The sequence below is a fragment of the Ursus americanus genome, chromosome 16 (assembly GCF_024610735.1).
Source record: "Ursus americanus isolate L20-20 chromosome 16, mUrsAme1.1.p, whole genome shotgun sequence".
In the NCBI taxonomy this organism is placed as follows: domain Eukaryota; kingdom Metazoa; phylum Chordata; class Mammalia; order Carnivora; family Ursidae; genus Ursus; species Ursus americanus.
In genome coordinates this window covers 31,293,969-31,311,206 of record NC_142142.1, presented here as the reverse complement: position 1 = coordinate 31,311,206, position 17,238 = coordinate 31,293,969, and the positions used below count along the sequence as shown (strand labels likewise).

Sequence of the window (17,238 nt, the reverse complement as noted above, 5' to 3'; positions counted from 1 at the left end):
AGGGCTTATGTCTGGAGGGGTGTGTGTGTGTGTGTGTGTGTGTGTGTGTGTGTGTGTGTGTGTGTAAAGGTGACTGTGTGACTGTGTCTGAGGACTTGATAAATGAGGTCAAGGGTGGGGGGAGATGTGTGTGTATATGAGACTAATGAGTTCTGAGCAATGATGAAAAGGTTTTACTACTGACCTTTACAACTATGAAGGTTTCTACACTTGATCTGAGCTCAGAATTGATAACTGCTAATGTTGGTGATTTGGGTTTTTTTCTAGCTGTTACTTCCTACATTGTGGTCTAACGTACCTCTTCATTTTTAGGCTGAAACAGAAGAGATTTATCATGAGCCATTATCATCAGTAACTGTTTCTACTGGGAGCTTTTTAAGTTATGAAAACACAGATCTGAGCCTTACAGATCCAGGTAATAACATCAGAATGTTTGTTAGTAAACTGAAAGACCAGCATCAGTTGAGGTCAGTAGAGTGGTGAGAGCAGACACTGAGAGCTTATCAGTGTGCTGAGAGTGGCTGTTTCTTTCAGTCTCAGAGGTAAACTGTTCATTCCTGGGAGGATAATGGGCAGTATGATACTGTAAACATTACTGGAAGTCACAGGCCTGCAGGCCCACAGGGGTGCTCTGTGGTTCTCCAACATTTTCAGATTTATCTGCTATTGTCACATTTTCCCATTCAGCGGGAATCTATCTGAGCAGATCTCTTAATTGCTCTGATCCCTCCTCAGTGTGTATTGCTATGCCTCTCTACCAAAACTTGTCTCTAAGGAAGTGCCAGCATTAAGTATTTTCATTAAACTCAATGTTCAGGGTCATTTTCAGAGCCTGTGGACCCCAGGGAACAAGAATCTACCACCGGTAAAGAAGACGAAAGAGATATTTTAAGTTCTATGCTTCCTTCATCACAAGTTCTTTGTCAAAGGCAGGACTCTCGGGAAATTCATCAGCCTCTGTTGCCTGCAGTGGAAAAGTTTACACCTGGTAAGACACACGTGCAGCAGATGATAGATAAGCACATAAGTGAAGCAAATTTGATGGCTGAAAAAACAGACTTGAGGGTAAAATTATTTTGAACAATACTTTTGTATAACCTTTCATCCTTTTAGTTTTAAGGAGTGCTTGTTTGAGCTTCATGTCTTTATGGCCTGCTGTGGCAGTTATGACACGATACATGGAAAACAGGGCATTTGGAAAGAGAGGGGATCTGGAATGAATTAGACTGAAGAACATGTAGCAGAGATGAACAGATCTTCCTTTAGCATTGCAAAGTTAGCTGCAACAGCTGAGGCAGTATTACCAATATTGAGAATAAGGTCGGACCTTGAGACCCTGGTTTGATCGTTTATTAGCTGTGAGACAATGAGCATGTTGCTACTCCTTCATCTTCTGTTAAAAGGGGGATGTCGGAGATTAAATGAGATAATACACATGAAGTACAGTGGCTGGCCCATAGTAACACCCTGTACAGGAACTTGTCTTCTTTTTCTTTTTTTTAAATCATTGAGCCTAAAATGAAATAAGCGAGAATAACAAAGCTTATATAGCAAAGCAGTGATCATAGTGGCTTCTTCTAATTAATGTCATAAGATTTTGGAGCGTACAAATGGAAACTTCGTCAAAGGTTTTGGTCATTGAGAGTATCCTCATTTTTTGTGGGATGTAATGATAGGACTGAATTTGAAAGCATCTGCTGGCAATGAAAAAAAATATGGAAGTAATTTTGCTAAATTGCAGTTACCTAAAATTAAATTTTACCTTTTTTTCTCAAAATTGCAACAGTTGACCTTGACTTTCCAGAATTGGAACACACTTTTCCAAATTTGCATCGTCAGCTGTTTAAACCGTTAGAACCACATCCAGATTTTGATATATCATCATCATACTCTGGGATTTCTCAAGACAGCAGAGACTTTTACCAGGTATTTTAAATGGAGATACTTCATTGCTGTGAATTTCCAAAAACAGTTTATCTTTTCTTCTGTTAGAACAGTGGTTCTTAACCTTGGCTGCCGATTAGAATCACATGGAAAGCTTTTAAAAATCCCAATGCCCAGGTTGTACCCAGACCAATTAAATCATAATCTCTAGGAGTGCTTAGATTATTACAAACTTTTTTTGAATTCCCCTAGTGATTCTAATGTGGAAGATTGAAAACCAGCTGTACTAGAATTTTGTCCTGTCAGCCTTCTCTCCAGCTAATGAGTATAATCTATAAAAGGCTCAAGAATATTTTTATTGTTAATTTTTTTTTACTGATTTTACAAAACTTAAAGCCTCTTCCTGTATAATAAAGCAGCTGAGATTCAAACCTAGGTCTTTTGCTCCCATACCCTGACATCCCAGGCTTAACTATCTGGTTAATTTGCAGTTTGTATTCTAAGTAATCTTTTTTAAAAAAGTCTCTTTCATATTGACCGAAATGGAAGACTTGGGTTTAAATAAGCAAATTATTAGTGTGAAAGTAAAGTGGTAATTAAGGAAGAGTGGTATCATAGGAACAGGACTATTGATCCAGTTGGTAATACGTAATCAGTATTTCAGCCTTTCCCTGTTGTTTTCCACCAGAACTCAGATTCTTCCTGTGAAAGCCACCATGCTGTTGGAGCATCCAGAAGTACTGTTTCCTTTACAGCACTGAGAACTGGCCTGAAATCTTCTAACACAAGCCTGAACCAGCAACCGGACCCTCATTTGGCTCATGCTGCAACTCAGATATTTGCTACAGAAAAGACTGAGGGTATGATTAAGTTAGAAATACTTTTCCCTGGTTTACATCCATTTTTCTTGGAAATTGTACGTAGCAGCACCTGGTATGTATGTCTTCACTCCCGTCCTCACCCATTCCCAGTGTTACAGCTTCTGTTTCTGTGTACTCATTTCAGTAACAGAAGTAATAATGCTCAGTTTGCATTTTTACAGTTCTGAACTTTTGATAAAATAAAAAGCAAAAGTGCTGCCTCTTGTTCCTCAACTTCCTTACCCTCAACCCTTACGGTTAAGTTTTAAGTATCCTTCTAAAACTTCTTGAACAAATTTTATGTATACACACATATACATATGTATTTTTATATGAGATACACAGACCATCTAAGTTTTTAAAATCAATATTCTTTCTTAGGAGGGAAGAGTCCTCATGTCTAATAACCAGGAGAAAATACATAGTAGGAGCAGAATTATTTGAAAATCACTGTGACCATCCTTTTAGTTTTCTATTCATGTATACATACATCAACTTTCACTCCTCAAATTGTAGGAAGTAATCTGACTTCATTACTTGCAATTTAGTCAGACCATTAGAGATTGTATCTGTATCCAGGTTTTACAACATGTAATTATGGTTAACTTAATTCTTACAGGATCTGAACAATCTTTTCAACAGCTTCTGCCAGAATTTTCTTCCCAGGAGGGGAGCCAGCATGTTGATCTACCAAGTATTTTTAGCATCGAAGCAAGAGATTCTTACCAAGGCATGGAAAATCAGAACTACTCCGAACAGACTGAAATACAAAATAAGAAAAAAAGTGTTCATTTCCACCTCTGTGTAGGAAGTTTACAGAGTTCAGTCTTCAGTTCATCTGATGAGGCTAACGTATTTCATCCCTTAAGTCTACAGTATAGCACTCCCTGTGGGTCTACCTCTAGTGAGTGCTCAATAAGAGCCCAACCAGAAGGCAGAAAAGAAAGACTGGGTTTCGAAGAATTATCAGAAAGAGGACTCGATGGAGAAAAAAATGAAACCCATGGGGTTTTAAATTCACGTGTGGAGGAAATGGATTCTCAATCCTGCACCAGAACAGTGGAGATGGGAACTTCAGTTCAGGCACCATATTCTGTTCAGAATGAAAAATATTTTGAGTATTCAGCTAAGGCAGAAACTCCAAAAATCTCAAGAAACCTTTCTCAACTAGCACAATCAGAGCTGTTTTTAAGTTCTGGATCATTACAGAGCTCTATTCCAATGTGGGTAAGTGAAATCTGTTGTATGTAAATAAATTCATTTCCAGGGAAGTCTTTTGAAATAAAATTCAAGCTGCCCAATTACTTGCTATGTTCCTGAGATGGTCAATCTTGTCATCATTGGAAATCTCCAGCAAAAGATCTGCTCCCAGTTCACATCCCTTTTCTAATGGCTTGGCCTATGCTTCAGCCTCTTTGCCCTGCATTGGATTAATCTGCTTGGTTTCCAGTCCAGTCACCTGAATGTAGTTTTTACCTTCTAGTACTGTTTGTCCTTCTACAGATATAGACTAGAAATTGTATTGAGAGCAAGAGTGACATCTAGTCCACAGATGTGTTTTTATTCTGTGGCTTTTGGGGTGGTTTTGTTTTCCAAATTCTTGTTCAGTAATTAAAGATACTTCCCTCTAAAATTGTAGTTTGGCAGCAGTGGCCTCCATTTGGCTGCACCCCACCAGCTACTGCTTTTAATAGGTTACCCCCTCAGGTTCTGCACAGCCCCCAGTCAACCTGCATTTGTACTTTCTGATAGCACCATAATGAGCATTTGGACCTAGAAGCCTTGCTATTTTCAGACAGTATCATTATTTTCGTCCATCCACGAAGTCTCTAAGTATTTCTATAAGTGGTTTGGGGTGGGGGAGGCACCACCATGCTCTTCGCAGACCACTGTCCTTCTGTAATGTAGGTTGTTTTTACATTTTTAATGTTTTAAGGGTATGGTTTCCTTTTGAATTTTATTGCACAGGAGACAGAGTCTGGCCATGGTATAATGGAAGAACCAGAGCTTACATTAGTAAGCACTAGTGATATCAGTATTGCTGAAATGGATTTTGCAAATCTAACCCTAGAAGAAAATAAAGGAAATGAGGCAAAAAGCAGTTCTCAGGTAAATTTCATAGCTCCCTTTAATATGAGTACACCTCATTTATACAGCAGCACATAGCTGAGAATAGGGAAACAGGAAGTTTTTTCCACTTTGTTTCCACATTAGAATTGTCTGCAAACGTAATTTACTTCCCCTTCCTAGGTGCAAATGCAGTCAACTACCCAGTGAACAGGAGGGGTTACTGTGCTTAGAGCAATTGACAGCTGACAGGAAAAGGGACCAGCTCTCGAACTGCCCAGTAGCATTGTTTTGTGCCATTTAATAGTCCTCAAGACATTCATCTTAATGATGCTATAGATTTCATTAGGACCTGTAAGGGTTGGACTCATGAATGAATTGATTCAAATAAGTTTTGAGGCAGCAGAGCTCTAGAAGACAGGTAAAACCAGACCTGAGGGGGATACAGAATGAGTGCTATTACTTTATTTTGTGTGTGTCAGTCCTGAAGAAAAAATGAGGACATATTTCAAGTTATAAAACTAACACTAAAATAGGTTTTAAGTTCTATTAGCGGCAGGTTCCTTTATACTTTTCTCCACTTTGGCAAGCTAAACCATTCCTGCTGGCTCACTTCACTTCTTAGAAGGTAGTCATTGGAGGGAATTCTGCCGCAAACTTAATTCTAACTTAGTAAGGATTCTAGATTAGATGAATTGATTACAAAACTGCAGCTGGAAACTCCCCACCTGCTGTCTGATTCAGTGTATTAATTTTCCCTCTTAACAGAGTAGTAGGACTTTTGTGGCCTGATACTTGTTGCCATGATTACTGAGAAGAGTAATTTGGGGAGGCAGGACAGCAGCAGAGCAGATGCAGAAGTGGAATGGAAGAACTTGACAGGAATCAGGGTGCAGGGGGAGCTTTTCGCTAGAGTGGGCTGGTCTGGTAAAGCATTTTAGTAAGAATAAAGTCATTTATCAAAAACTCTGTCTTCCCAGAAAACTACAGTTCAGATGTGAGAACCAGCACAAAGCAGTGAAAGAACGGGAGCGAAGTCTATTGGACATAGATTCCCATACTGTATTTGAGGATTAGAGGGTAGGCATTCCAACTGCCTCCCTCCCCCTGAAGACCACATTTGTCTACCAAAGGGAGCCAGGGGTTAGAAACTATAAAGGTTTAGAACCTATGCGTGTGATTCTGTTCAGTGAGGTGAAAAAGTGGTAAATTCATCTATAATTTTTTTGCAATTAGGTGAGTGAATTTCTGCCTCTTGTATCAGAAACCGAAACCTTGGGTTGTCCAGATGTATCCGAACACGGCACGGAGGAGCCAGTGATCGTGTCTGCAGGTATGCCCTTGAACATCTGAAATGGTTAGTGTTAACCAAGGGGCCAGCAGAGTTCCTGATTCAGTTCCAGTGTTCACCCTGCCCCACAATCTTGTACAACTGCTGGCACAATACAAATAAACTTCAATTTTTTTTTTTTTTTTAAACAGAAGCCTCTCCAAAGATTATAGCTCTACCTGGGAGCTTACAAGAAGCATTTATAAAGAGGAAAAAATCATTTATGGAGAGATCCTCCCAGAGACAAAAAGAAATAAAGAATAAAATTCGTATTCCTGAAAATTCTCAAATCAGGATAGTTGAGGAGAAACCTACAGGTATGTTCCACACAATCTACATCAGTTCTGACAAAGAAAATGTAGTAACACTGTAATATTTGCCAAGTCACTTGTTCTCTGCTCAGGCTCATCTGTGAGTCGCCTGAAGGGTGTGAATAAGGTTAAGGTTAGAGTGTCACTTCCTGAAGACAGAAAGACTGCGCAAGCCCTCATGCATCAAAGGACCCTAAGGTATAGGTGTGTATGTGTGTGTGAATGAACAGTAATTCACATTCCTAAAATGTGTCTTTAATTCCGTGTATAAATTTCTTACAGATCATACAATCAATTAGCTGAAGTCAAAAAGCAAAGGGAAGAGAAAGCAAAGCAAGATGCATATGCCCAAAACAGAGCAAGGGCAAAAGAATTTCATAAGGTGAGCTAGGCCCCCTACAATTTTTCCATGTCTAGGGTATACTGCACCGTTAACTGCTAAAATTTTTTTTTTAATTCCCTCCACAGAAAACACTAGAGAAACTTCGAGCCAAAAATACATGCTGACTTTCTACTAAAAGTGTAAAGTTTTTTTTTAAAATTATGTGTAACATAGGCAAAATTATTTAAACTAATAAATTTTTATTTAAGAAATTTTACATGTGATTCCTTCCGCTGCCAGTCGCCATAGTTCCTCCAAAGTCAGAATCATAATCTTCAAAACAGTCCTGGGAACAAGAGTATATACACTGGTTGAACTTGAGAGACTTCTTTCCCACTTGACCAATCATGGATAGAAGCAGCTAAATCTTGTATCTCCTCAGGAAAACATAGCACTATTGAGTAACTATTACATCCTATGGAGAACTCCAATATTTGGTCACAGCGTTAAGAGCTCTTGGTTTTAGTCCCACAAGCCCTCTTTGAAATGACCTAGAAGTTATTTTTTCAAATGTGTACATACCTTTTAAAAAGAACTTGTTCAATGCACAGTTGTCACTGTCAGTCCTATGTAACAGAACATAAAAGTAAGGTTCCATTTCCAGAGATGATCATGTAAACTGAAGCCAGCCTCCCTCTGTTAGATCTATTATATTACAAGTCGCATGGTTATTAGCAACACAGAAAGATTAAGCAGAAGATTAAGCACGAGTAGAGATCTAGGCACACACTTTTTGATATACTAGCCACGTATAGTCAGATGAGAATTTGAAATATGGCTTGTGTTATATTTATACTGGACAGTGCTGAGCTAGGCAATGGAAATAGGAAAGGGTTGAAAAAATGTTCCCAATAGGCTGAATGCTAACAAAGTAGCAGAAAGAAAGAAAACCTAGTGGGAAAATTTTTTTGTGGTCATGTCCACAGCAAATGAGAAACTGCATTCTCAAAGCCTTGGTAATGACCATTATGCCATTATATGGTAGAAGATAGAGAATTAACTTGCCAGAGTTCTTTCGGTTGGGCTTCTTGGATCACCACTTGAATATGGACACACTTCAAAAACTCCCCACCTATGGATTTTCAAAATGCAGTTAATTAGGTTCCCAAGTATCCTAAAACCCAGTCTGAACTAGTATGTGCTGGAAATTACAGACTTAAAACTACAAAGTTGGAATAATTGTTTTCAATCCAGTCCGTTTAAATGTTGGGAACAAATGTATTTTAAACTAAAGCTATATTTACTTGCATTCAATACCCTAATTGACATGAAATGATTAACGGATTATTAACTCCAAAGGTAACTATTCTTGTTTCAGTTAACTTTTACTTTAGAGCTTTTGCTGGAAAGTACAGCACAGGTTATGTTTGGATGGATGTTCAGAAAGGCTACTTTTCATTCAGTGCATTCAGAGCAGTTGAACATTTTGCCCATCATCATAACATCACAAATCACTGGCCAACACTATAAACACCCATTGTGGCCTTTTAACATCTAGGGTTTTCTGTTTGGTTTTTTTTAAGTGGTGAGATAATTAACTACCAGGATTACTTGCTGTTAAAATTAGGTAAATAAATGGATTCCATCTCCTATAACATAAGGCTTTTGAGAGGAAATCTTACCTGTAATCTTTGGGATCCAATGTCTTTACTTCAGGGCCCTAGAAGTCAAATTGTAGAAGTACACCGATTGCTATTTTGGCGAATAGATCGAAAATTATCCCTTAATTGTTTCTAATGCTGAAAAGTCTTGTTACTTCCACCTACACTCCATGAGCCTAACAGAAAATGTTACAGGCCTCATTGTCACCACAGCAATAAACTTGTTGTGATGGAAGCATAACCTGTGTCTCAATGTAGCCACATTAACAATTTCTGGACACCAAGAACGACAGTGCCCATTTCCATCTAGAATGAGGCTTTATAAAAGTTCCTCTCAAGCTTATGATCTATATAAAGACTTCTGCATCTTTACAGAAGTCCCGCTGTTTGGCTAACCAGATGCTATCACTAAAACAAAGCAGCCACTAGAAACAAGTATAATAAAAAGCCTTACCCCTTCAGGGTTTGAGCCTGCATCTGCCTGGTTCTCAATTTCAAACACCCTAAAAAAAAAAAGCATTAGTTCCTCTTGAAGATGATCTCAAATTGAACATTATGAAAAACTATAGGAATACTGTTTCAATAAAAATACCAGGTTTAACATGCACGAAGCAAAGAAAACCAACGATGCCAGATACTGAGTTTCTATTGCACTGTCCTTTGAACACCCAGCAGGAATGAGCTGCTGAGGGCAGATACCATGCAGTGCGATCCTGATGGATATGCAACGCCCTCTACTTCAAGGATGCAATGCTACTACCTGAAAATCTAGAAATTTAAGTACTTGTAATATGTAATTTGACCTTTATTCCTAATTGTCATTCCAATAAGGCAACTACATTACCTGAATCTTAAGTTAAACCTACTCCATTATCTTTCCTGTCTCTATAAAATGCAAACTATTAAGTCAAATCACTAAAGAAATGATGCACTAGAAATCAAAATCAGTTGCTCAGTTATTAGGCAGAATTCCTTAAAAAAATTCAGTATCCCTTTTTTAACAGCCAAAGGTTACTAGGATAAATAAGAGACTTGTTTAATAATGTACAAAAGGGGGTACTTTCATGTTATTCCCTAGACATGCAGTCTCTTCAGTTTGTCCAATTCTGTAAGTATTACAGCAAACATTTTTACCAAGATCTTGATACTTCTGTTGCATACCCAAACTACTGCATACAATAGTAAGCTGACCTCACAACTTACATTTTTTCAGAACTTTTGGATCCTTAATAAATTTCAACAGAAATAAAATGTTCCACCTACCTCTAAATGTGAATGAGTTCAAATCATATTCACCCCTACAGATAAAATACCAAATAAAAGATTAAGGACAATTTAATGATTAAAATTTAAAACCTAAATATATGATTAGTATCCAAATTGGTAACTGTATTTTTTAAGCTATAATCAGCTCTGTCAGAATTAAGTTTTAGTTCACGTCTGTATCATTCAGCAGTTGAACAGTTAAATTCATCATCTGAACTGTAACAGTACTCCAAAGATTATACTGTCCCCAATGAAAACTTACCTGAACTATCACACCCTAGAACTGTGCAGATTGTTGGGATACGCCAATATCTAAGATTTAAAAAAATCTGACTATTAGGTCTTTCACAGAGTTGTAGCAGATAAATGTCTTGTAGTTCTTTCCCACAGATCTAACACATAGTTCTGTGAATAAAGGAAACCACACATATACTCTATGAGGCGTTTCCAACGATGTAGGTCTACAGAAAAAGCCCCATCGGGATAGACCTCAACCACTGTTTACAGATTTAAATTGCAAGATTCCACAAGAAAAACAATCAGAACTGTGATCTGCTCTAAGTCTCCCGAGTTCAAAATTATGCAAAAAGCCAAATATTTACAATAAATTTAAAGAAATCATTCTATAAATTAATTACATGGTAAGGATTTTTAACATGCTTACAGGAAAGAGTGAGCCTATACTGAGAATAAAGACCAAATACTAAAGTATGAAGTAGCTACTATAGAACCACCAAAGGAAAAAGATTTCCGTATCTAAGTCTTGATTTTTGCAACTCCAGTATCACAATGTTTTGTCTAGGACATTCCCATATTACATCGAAGTGTTTAATTTTTTGCCTCATCTTAAGAGATACCATTATTTGCTATCACTTATAAAAAATACAGGCAACTGGCGCCTGGGTGGCTCAGTCGTTAGATGTCTGCCTTCGGCTCAGGGCGTGATCCCGGCATTCTGGGATCCAGCCCCGCATCAGGCTCTTCCACTGGGAGACTGCTTCTTCCTCTCCCACTCCCCCTGCTTGTGTTCCCTCTCTGGCTGGCTGGCTGTCAAATAAATAAATAAAATCTTTAAAAAAAAAATACAGGCAAATATTAATGTGGCTATATTTCTGCTCTTCCCATTTAAGAAATCATTGGAAGATAAACAAATTGGGTGCTTTTTAATTAACCTCTGCATCATTCCGATTTAAGAAATCTTATGTCCTCTAGTCATTTCTAACATTATATTATGAAACCCTACACCTCATTTTAGACTATGCATTAGTTAAAATAATGTAAATGTGTGAAACGGGAATATCCGGTATTCTGATTATTTCAATATAAACTAACTTAGTTTGTGGAGACCCTTTTCCTGCAAGTAAAGTGAAGCTTGCACTCTATCACTATAAAATGTGTGAACCCTAAAATTCATTTTTCTGAAATGTCAGATTGTAAACTGGCAAAATGTCTTTCAGTAACAAAACCTGTGGAGGTTTAAACTGACAAAGTACAGTTAAACAAATCTGATCCAAAAACTCACCTAAAGCATAAGACATACCTTTAAGTCCAGACATTGTGTTCAAGTGAAAAGCCTAAAAAACAGAAGGCATCTTTGTTTCATGTCAACATTAAAATGAGAATACTAATTCAATATACCTGAGATTTTCCTTGTATCATATGCTGTAAGTAATTCTACAGTCCTGGAGCCGCCCTTCAGGCTTATCAGTACCCCCAACCACCACTTTAATGTTTTAGGGAACTTGTTCCTTCTTATCTGTATCAAAACTCATACTGAGCCATGAGCTCTGGGTTGCAAAAGAGGATTTATTTTTTGCACTTTGTCTAAGTCTTTGTTCACAAACTAAACAAAAACAAGCACAAGTGCGATCATAAAATACAGTATATCTTTAGTGGCATTAATCAGCAATATACAGTAGTGATGAGAAGAAAGTGGTAGTTGAAATAGTCTAGGTAACCAGTAAGTTATTACAGTACCATACATTTGAAGGTAAAAGTCACTTTTGTCTCAATAAAACTGCAATCAAAACGGTTTCAGGGACTCTGAGGAATGGATGGTTGGTTGTCCATCATTAGTGATTGTAATCCTGAAAAACTTTATTATAATAATCTCTGTACTTCTCTGATTTGAATGTTCAAGTGACTCCTGTAAGTGCTTACCGTGAAATAAACAAATACAGGCAAAACGGATCTTCTGTTTATTATTTCTCAAGTAATTACTTCTGCTATGCAAGCCTCAATTTTCCCTACGTGTATAATTTCACTGTTTTAAAATGTTTTGTCTAGTAATTCTTTAAGAGTTTCACTAATTTGTTCAGATATTTTTTCTTTTCCCCTTAGCAGGTTCTTTTATCACTACACCAATGTATTTGCATTTATTATCTTTACTTTTTACGAAAAGCTGTTTTCTCTGTTCTATTTACCTTAACATTCATATTCCTATCTCTTTTCAGGCCACCCTATCCTCTGTCCAGTGTTTTTGGACTTTGATGCTCTCTTTTTAGACAAAGCAGCTTCTTCCGTATTTTCCTCTTGTTCTAAATACATATTCTTCATCTTTGGTACTTCAGAACTTATTATGAAATCATCATTGTCCTGCATAAAAAAATCAATATTAAATAAATAACTACATGTATAATAACACTTTAGTAATTACACATGTAACTGAATTCTAGTAAGGTGTTAAAGGTGCTTTAGTAATTACATATAACTGAATTCTAGATTACTTAAAATAACCTGGTTAACTACGACCTGATGTTAAAAACTTAAATTCAGCTAATTTTTTTCATTAGAAAATCCTAATTAGACATCTTAATGGCAAAACTTAACATATTAAATGTATTAACAGTACTGAAAAGCCCATGTTCTCACCAAGTATCCAAATAATCCCTATTTTTATGCTTACATTTCCTGTACCAAATCCACTGAGCCTTTCAAAAATTAAATTCAGAATCTAAGATAGTAACTAGTGGATTAAATTCTTCCTGTACAACTGCTATCTTCCTAAAATGAAATGGGACAAAAAATGTCACTTACCACCAATTTGATATCACATTCGTCATTATGTCCAAGATTTGTTGCAGCCTCATCCTCTGTTCTGTAACATTAAAATATACCCTCAGATGACAGAATCCTCTAGAACCCAATTAGTAATATACTGTCATGACGTACAACTGAAACAGCAATACTAGTAAGGAGAAAAATTATGTTGTCATGTATGATATCCCAAAATGGATGGCTCATGTGCCAAGCTCAACTACGACTCAGATGGCTTATTGTATATGTGCTCCCATCACTATTAAAGAATAAACAAATCCATAACATAATATGGAACAATTAAAATTTATAAACAGATTTAATTCAATAAAACCTAGGACCAAAATTATGTCACAGAATAAACTTACTCTGACTCTTCAATAGGAGAGAGAGATCCATCATCATCCAAGTATTTGTATCTACGACTGTCAAGATCTTCTTTTTCTAAATCTTCGCCAACATTCATTTGTTTCAAGGATTCCTTGAGGTAGTACTCATACTTTAGTTTTTCAAGGTAGTTGAAAAATCCTCTTGCCACTGCTTGCTAAATATCAAAAACACTTTATATAATGGTCTTACAAAATACAAAATCTTCCTCCATGACTTCAGCAACCATAAGCAGATGCCTTATGTTCCAAAATGGAAAGGATCCTTTTACCACAAACTCTTAAGCAATCTTGATTTACTCACTGCCATATGTGGATCACGTATACCAGATGCTGGTTGTAAAAAGAATACACTATCTACCTAGCACATTATCAAATTTACCTCAGTTGGTATACCAAGAAAAACTAAGCACAAATCTTGCATTGTTTGGGAATTTCTAAAGACATTTTTAAGTGCAAAGAGAAACAAATCTCTTTTGTTCATATAATCAGCTTAAAACATAAAACGTTAGTATTCTTTCAAATCACCAATTCTAGAGCAAAAGATTATAAATTATGCAATCATTTAACTCAAGTATTTGAGAGTCTAATCCTAAGTTATTTGTCAAGCAATTCTGTCAAAATCAAATATTCAGTATCTGTAAGAAAATGGCCTCTACTAAAGCCACTACCCATGGAAGATATGGGTGGGTTTGACTTAGGTTACTGTAGAACTGGGAATCACTTGAGTTTTAGGGATGATATTTAAAGACCTGATGAGATCAAGAGATAACGGCCTTGAAGCACCTCATATATAGGTATATTCACTGACTATACCAGTGAAGAAGACACCCAGAAACCCAGGTGAAGTCTGTGCTAAAGGATGGGCTGGTCTTGAAGTGGCAGATAAGTCAGTACAGAAGAATATTATCAAAGTCGCAGATTCTATGTTCCAGGCACATCTAAATTCTAAAAGTGGCCAACAAGCCATTTCAGACATTTTAGCTATGTGTATCCACACATATAAAATACTGACTCACCTCAAAGGTTAAAATCTTTCTCCAGGGTAATGGTTTTGTTGCATTCTCGGATTCTAAAAATGGGAACCCAGATCCTTTGTCTTGAACTTGTTTCTTATTTATCTGGGAACGTCTACTGTTTTTTCTCCCTCTTGGTCTTCCTCTTGGTTTTCCTGTTGGTTTATATTTCCTCTTTTTACGTTTCTTTTTTTTGAATCTTTCAAAAATAGCTTTTAAAGTCAATGGTCTTGGTTCAAAAGATGAGTCACTGGATGAATCCCCTGCTTTACCACCTTGAGGTGAATTAACAAACTTCCTAGTAGGGTTTCTCTGCCTCTGTTTAGGTGAGTAAGGGACACACTGAGTTTTAAATAAGCTGCTACCAGAAGAATTATCACTAGAAAAAAGGGGAAAAAATAAATTGCACTTTTGTATTACTGAATGCTTATTACCCTAAGGTACTTTTTCTTCCACAGACCAAAAGCAGGAAAACATGCTCAGGATTTTTAAAGATGGGCTCAGGATTAAACCAACCACTTAGTTCTGACTACCTAAAATGGACCGTAATGCTATGTGCCACGATGCCATAGCACTTACCAAAAAATGACCTTCCAAGAGAAATAATATATTTTTAATTTCCAAAGGCAATCTTGTTTACTGCTAGAGCTTACTCTAAATAAAACAAGAGTAGCCTGGCAGATAGATATTTAATTTGAATAGAAATGCAGATTTGATTTCCCAGTCAACTAGATATTTCCATCATGTATATATGCATGCCAGCACTATTATAAATGTGCTTGTTATCTCAACAAGTTGATTTTTAAGCAAGATCGTCCCACTTATGTCTATTCTCCTGTTGTAATGTTAGGATGATTTGGTCAGAACAGATACCAACCCGGCCCAGAGAATATTCTGTTTCCCTGGGGTTAAGAATGTGTCCCACCGTTAACTACATAAACAAACTGAGACCTGTGTAAAACAGGTTTTCCTTCTTTCCTAATTCTTGAAAATTACCTTTATTGCTTACCAAGTAATAAAAATACAGTAAACGTTACCAGCAAATCTAGTCAGTTTTGCAGTAAAAATCTGGTGGTGGTTGATTTAAAAAAAAAAAAAAAAAAAAAGCACTTACCTTTCATTTTCCATTTCCACAGCTGAACTAGATGCCATTAGAGTTGAGAAAATTCATTCCTGTTACATATTCTCCCAAGTCCTTCTTCAAACTGTTTTATCCACTACTAGTTATTTGTTTCAGAGTTCTGACAATTCGGTAACCGTGATGTAGTTTCTCTAAACAAATGCCAACAGTTAGTATCCCAGTAGTACAAAATTCGATGTAGTCAGATTATGTCACGTTTTATGTAAATTAAGGCAAAAATCATATACAAGGCCCTTAATATTTTTGTGTTAAGAATCATCCATTTCAAATCAAATTCTATAAACTAGAAACTGAATTCACGGTTTCTGTTTTTCAGTTGTTTTCTCAATCTACCCAGTGGAATAAGATTCCAGGTATTGCCATTTCCAAAAAAGTATTAAACATCTTCCCATGATACAAAATGTAATTTCACTAACCATGTAATGTACAAGTATTCACATACAATTAATGGCCAAAAAGCCATTCTTCAATAGCAGATGAGAACTCCTTGAAAAACCTTTCGCATACAAAGCCAGAAGGCAGTGTTGCCTCCCTATATCAGGAAAAATAATGATTTACTACCTCACTCCTGGATTTCCATTTGTAGCCCCTTATTCATACTATGATTCACCAAAGTCACTGTGAAACCTCTTCCTTGGCATACTGTCTCCCTGCCATTATGGGTAATAATTAAATAATGTTCTGAATTCTGAAACTTTTCAAAGAAAGGCCAACAAACCACACAATGGTGCCCTTCCTCTTTTTATAATCTCCTTGGAAAATCTGACAATGGGAAAAAAAACTAAAGATGTCTTATTTTACTACCTCATCTCCCCTACGGGGATACCAACATACTTCAGTTTTTGTGTTGTCTTTAGTATACCTGAGAATGCCAACTGAGTAGTGAAGAAAGGAATCCTAGGATAAAATGACAAATATCTTAAATACAAGAAATCACCAAGGTCAGGTAGATCTTAGAGATTTGCAAAATATCCGACAGACGCGGTATGTTTTGATGGTAGCTTTTTAAAATGCGAAAACCTAAGTATTCATGAAATAATTATTCAAAAACGAAATTTAACAAAAATTGGGTCCAACGGCACTGATGGTATACCGGAGGTTAGGTCTGTCTTAAATATCAGCACATTATTACAGCACAGCGGGGTTAACTCAAAAACCACTTTTCCGGAAACCGTGTAGAAACATTCCTAACGAAGTGTACTTCCAATCCCAAGATTCGGCGAGAGGCCACGCGGCGAGGTAGCGCACTTCTGTAGAGCTAACAATCCCTTCAACCACTTAGTATGTCTAACCTTGGGGCGAGGGTCTCCAGGAAGCACTTCACCGCAAGCAAGGAAGGCGGCGTCAGAAATGGTTACCTCGCACTTAAGAAATTCTCAAAACGTGTACTTGTCCGTAATGCTCAATTTTAAACTCTGCATCGACACAACGCAGCACGCCTCTGAACGCGCAGATGTGGGCCACAGTGCAGCCACCAAGCAAGCCCTCAGCCAGCGACCGCGAGCCCTCCACCCTCGGGGCCTGCCTTCCGCGGCTCGGGCCTCCTGAGCCACGCGGGGATCCCGGGAAAACCTAACTCCTCCCTCGCTCACCAGGCCCGATAGTCCTGCCTTCCTGCCCACTCAAACTGGCAAACGGCCTGCACCAACAGCGCCGGCCCACCACGGGCCTCTGCTGCGTACTCGCGCCCCGCAACCCAGGCCTCGGAGGTACGCTTTCGGCAACCTCCAAACCTCGGCACCCCAACACGCCAACAACAGCTCACCTCCACAACCTCGCGGAAGGAAAGGAGAGCCTGGTCCGCGAACCAGCCAATTGTGGGCCCGAAATCTCGCGAGAACAATTGAACGCCACGAGGAAAGTGAAAGGTTGGCGGAGGGGAGACGCAGGGCGCCATTTTGACCGCCGCGAGGGGTGGGGCGATTGGGGTGGGCGGTGCCTGAATGCCCAAACGCGGA

The 17,238-nt window shown here is 37.8% G+C and overlaps 2 protein-coding genes and 9 non-coding genes across 25 annotated transcripts in view; 2 read left to right on the top strand and 9 right to left on the bottom strand.

Annotated features, from left to right (window-relative positions):
* CEP295 (centrosomal protein 295) overlaps positions 1 to 9,136 on the top strand; it is a 54,621-nt gene extending 45,485 nt beyond the window's left edge. For 6 of the 7 annotated variants that reach the window (XM_087868245.1, XM_087868243.1, XM_045790761.2 and 3 more), the window contains 11 exons: positions 313 to 415; positions 818 to 988; positions 1,787 to 1,926; positions 2,573 to 2,744; positions 3,364 to 3,971; positions 4,713 to 4,853; positions 6,048 to 6,144; positions 6,294 to 6,458; positions 6,545 to 6,650; positions 6,735 to 6,834; positions 6,921 to 9,136. In XM_087868245.1, the coding sequence (XP_087724371.1) occupies positions 313 to 415; positions 818 to 988; positions 1,787 to 1,926; positions 2,573 to 2,744; positions 3,364 to 3,971; positions 4,713 to 4,853; positions 6,048 to 6,144; positions 6,294 to 6,458; positions 6,545 to 6,650; positions 6,735 to 6,834; positions 6,921 to 6,959 (1,842 nt within the window). In that variant the 3' untranslated portion in view covers positions 6,960 to 9,136. The remainder of the gene's footprint in view (positions 1 to 312; positions 416 to 817; positions 989 to 1,786; positions 1,927 to 2,572; positions 2,745 to 3,363; positions 3,972 to 4,712; positions 4,854 to 6,047; positions 6,145 to 6,293; positions 6,459 to 6,544; positions 6,651 to 6,734; positions 6,835 to 6,920) is intronic. The other variant, XM_087868244.1, reaches the window with a different exon arrangement.
* Positions 6 to 17,197, bottom strand: TAF1D (TATA-box binding protein associated factor, RNA polymerase I subunit D). 9 transcript variants are annotated; one of them, XM_087868247.1, is made up of 14 exons: positions 17,046 to 17,197; positions 15,254 to 15,411; positions 14,143 to 14,518; positions 13,106 to 13,281; positions 12,738 to 12,798; positions 12,125 to 12,296; positions 9,964 to 11,275; positions 9,699 to 9,733; positions 8,890 to 8,938; positions 8,457 to 8,494; positions 7,840 to 7,906; positions 7,357 to 7,400; positions 3,471 to 7,120; positions 6 to 1,513 (listed from the first exon to the last, which is right to left on the bottom strand). In XM_087868247.1, the coding sequence occupies exons 2-6, from the start codon at positions 15,289 to 15,291 to the stop codon at positions 12,141 to 12,143; spliced, it is 807 nt and encodes a 268-aa protein (XP_087724373.1). In that variant the 5' UTR covers positions 15,292 to 15,411; positions 17,046 to 17,197; the 3' UTR covers positions 6 to 1,513; positions 3,471 to 7,120; positions 7,357 to 7,400; positions 7,840 to 7,906; positions 8,457 to 8,494; positions 8,890 to 8,938; positions 9,699 to 9,733; positions 9,964 to 11,275; positions 12,125 to 12,140. The 9 variants fall into 9 exon arrangements, with proteins under 9 accessions (XP_087724373.1, XP_087724377.1, XP_087724375.1 ...); XM_087868249.1 differs by lacking the exon at positions 6 to 1,513 and having other exon boundaries at positions 2,570 to 7,120; positions 9,964 to 10,106; positions 11,242 to 11,275; XM_087868248.1 differs by lacking the exon at positions 6 to 1,513 and having other exon boundaries at positions 2,570 to 7,120; positions 9,964 to 10,013; positions 11,242 to 11,275.
* On the top strand, positions 155 to 224 carry LOC123787916 (small nucleolar RNA U2-30). The gene has a single exon (XR_006778370.1). It is a non-coding gene; the product is annotated as a small nucleolar RNA U2-30 (small nucleolar RNA).
* On the bottom strand, positions 7,201 to 7,327 carry LOC123787912 (small nucleolar RNA SNORA25). Its single transcript, XR_006778366.1, has one exon. It is a non-coding gene; the product is annotated as a small nucleolar RNA SNORA25 (small nucleolar RNA).
* Positions 7,675 to 7,800, bottom strand: LOC123787914 (small nucleolar RNA SNORA32). The gene has a single exon (XR_006778368.1). It is a non-coding gene; the product is annotated as a small nucleolar RNA SNORA32 (small nucleolar RNA).
* LOC123787910 (small nucleolar RNA Z40) lies at positions 8,208 to 8,281 on the bottom strand. The gene has a single exon (XR_006778364.1). It is a non-coding gene; the product is annotated as a small nucleolar RNA Z40 (small nucleolar RNA).
* Positions 8,620 to 8,754, bottom strand: LOC123787913 (small nucleolar RNA SNORA1). The gene has a single exon (XR_006778367.1). It is a non-coding gene; the product is annotated as a small nucleolar RNA SNORA1 (small nucleolar RNA).
* LOC123787911 (small nucleolar RNA SNORA8) lies at positions 9,008 to 9,145 on the bottom strand. The gene has a single exon (XR_006778365.1). It is a non-coding gene; the product is annotated as a small nucleolar RNA SNORA8 (small nucleolar RNA).
* LOC123787922 (small nucleolar RNA SNORD5) lies at positions 9,847 to 9,918 on the bottom strand. The gene has a single exon (XR_006778376.1). It is a non-coding gene; the product is annotated as a small nucleolar RNA SNORD5 (small nucleolar RNA).
* Positions 10,066 to 10,196, bottom strand: LOC123787915 (small nucleolar RNA SNORA18). Its single transcript, XR_006778369.1, has one exon. It is a non-coding gene; the product is annotated as a small nucleolar RNA SNORA18 (small nucleolar RNA).
* LOC123787919 (small nucleolar RNA SNORA40) lies at positions 11,443 to 11,569 on the bottom strand. The gene has a single exon (XR_006778373.1). It is a non-coding gene; the product is annotated as a small nucleolar RNA SNORA40 (small nucleolar RNA).
* Positions 17,198 to 17,238: the final 41 nt, after the last annotated feature.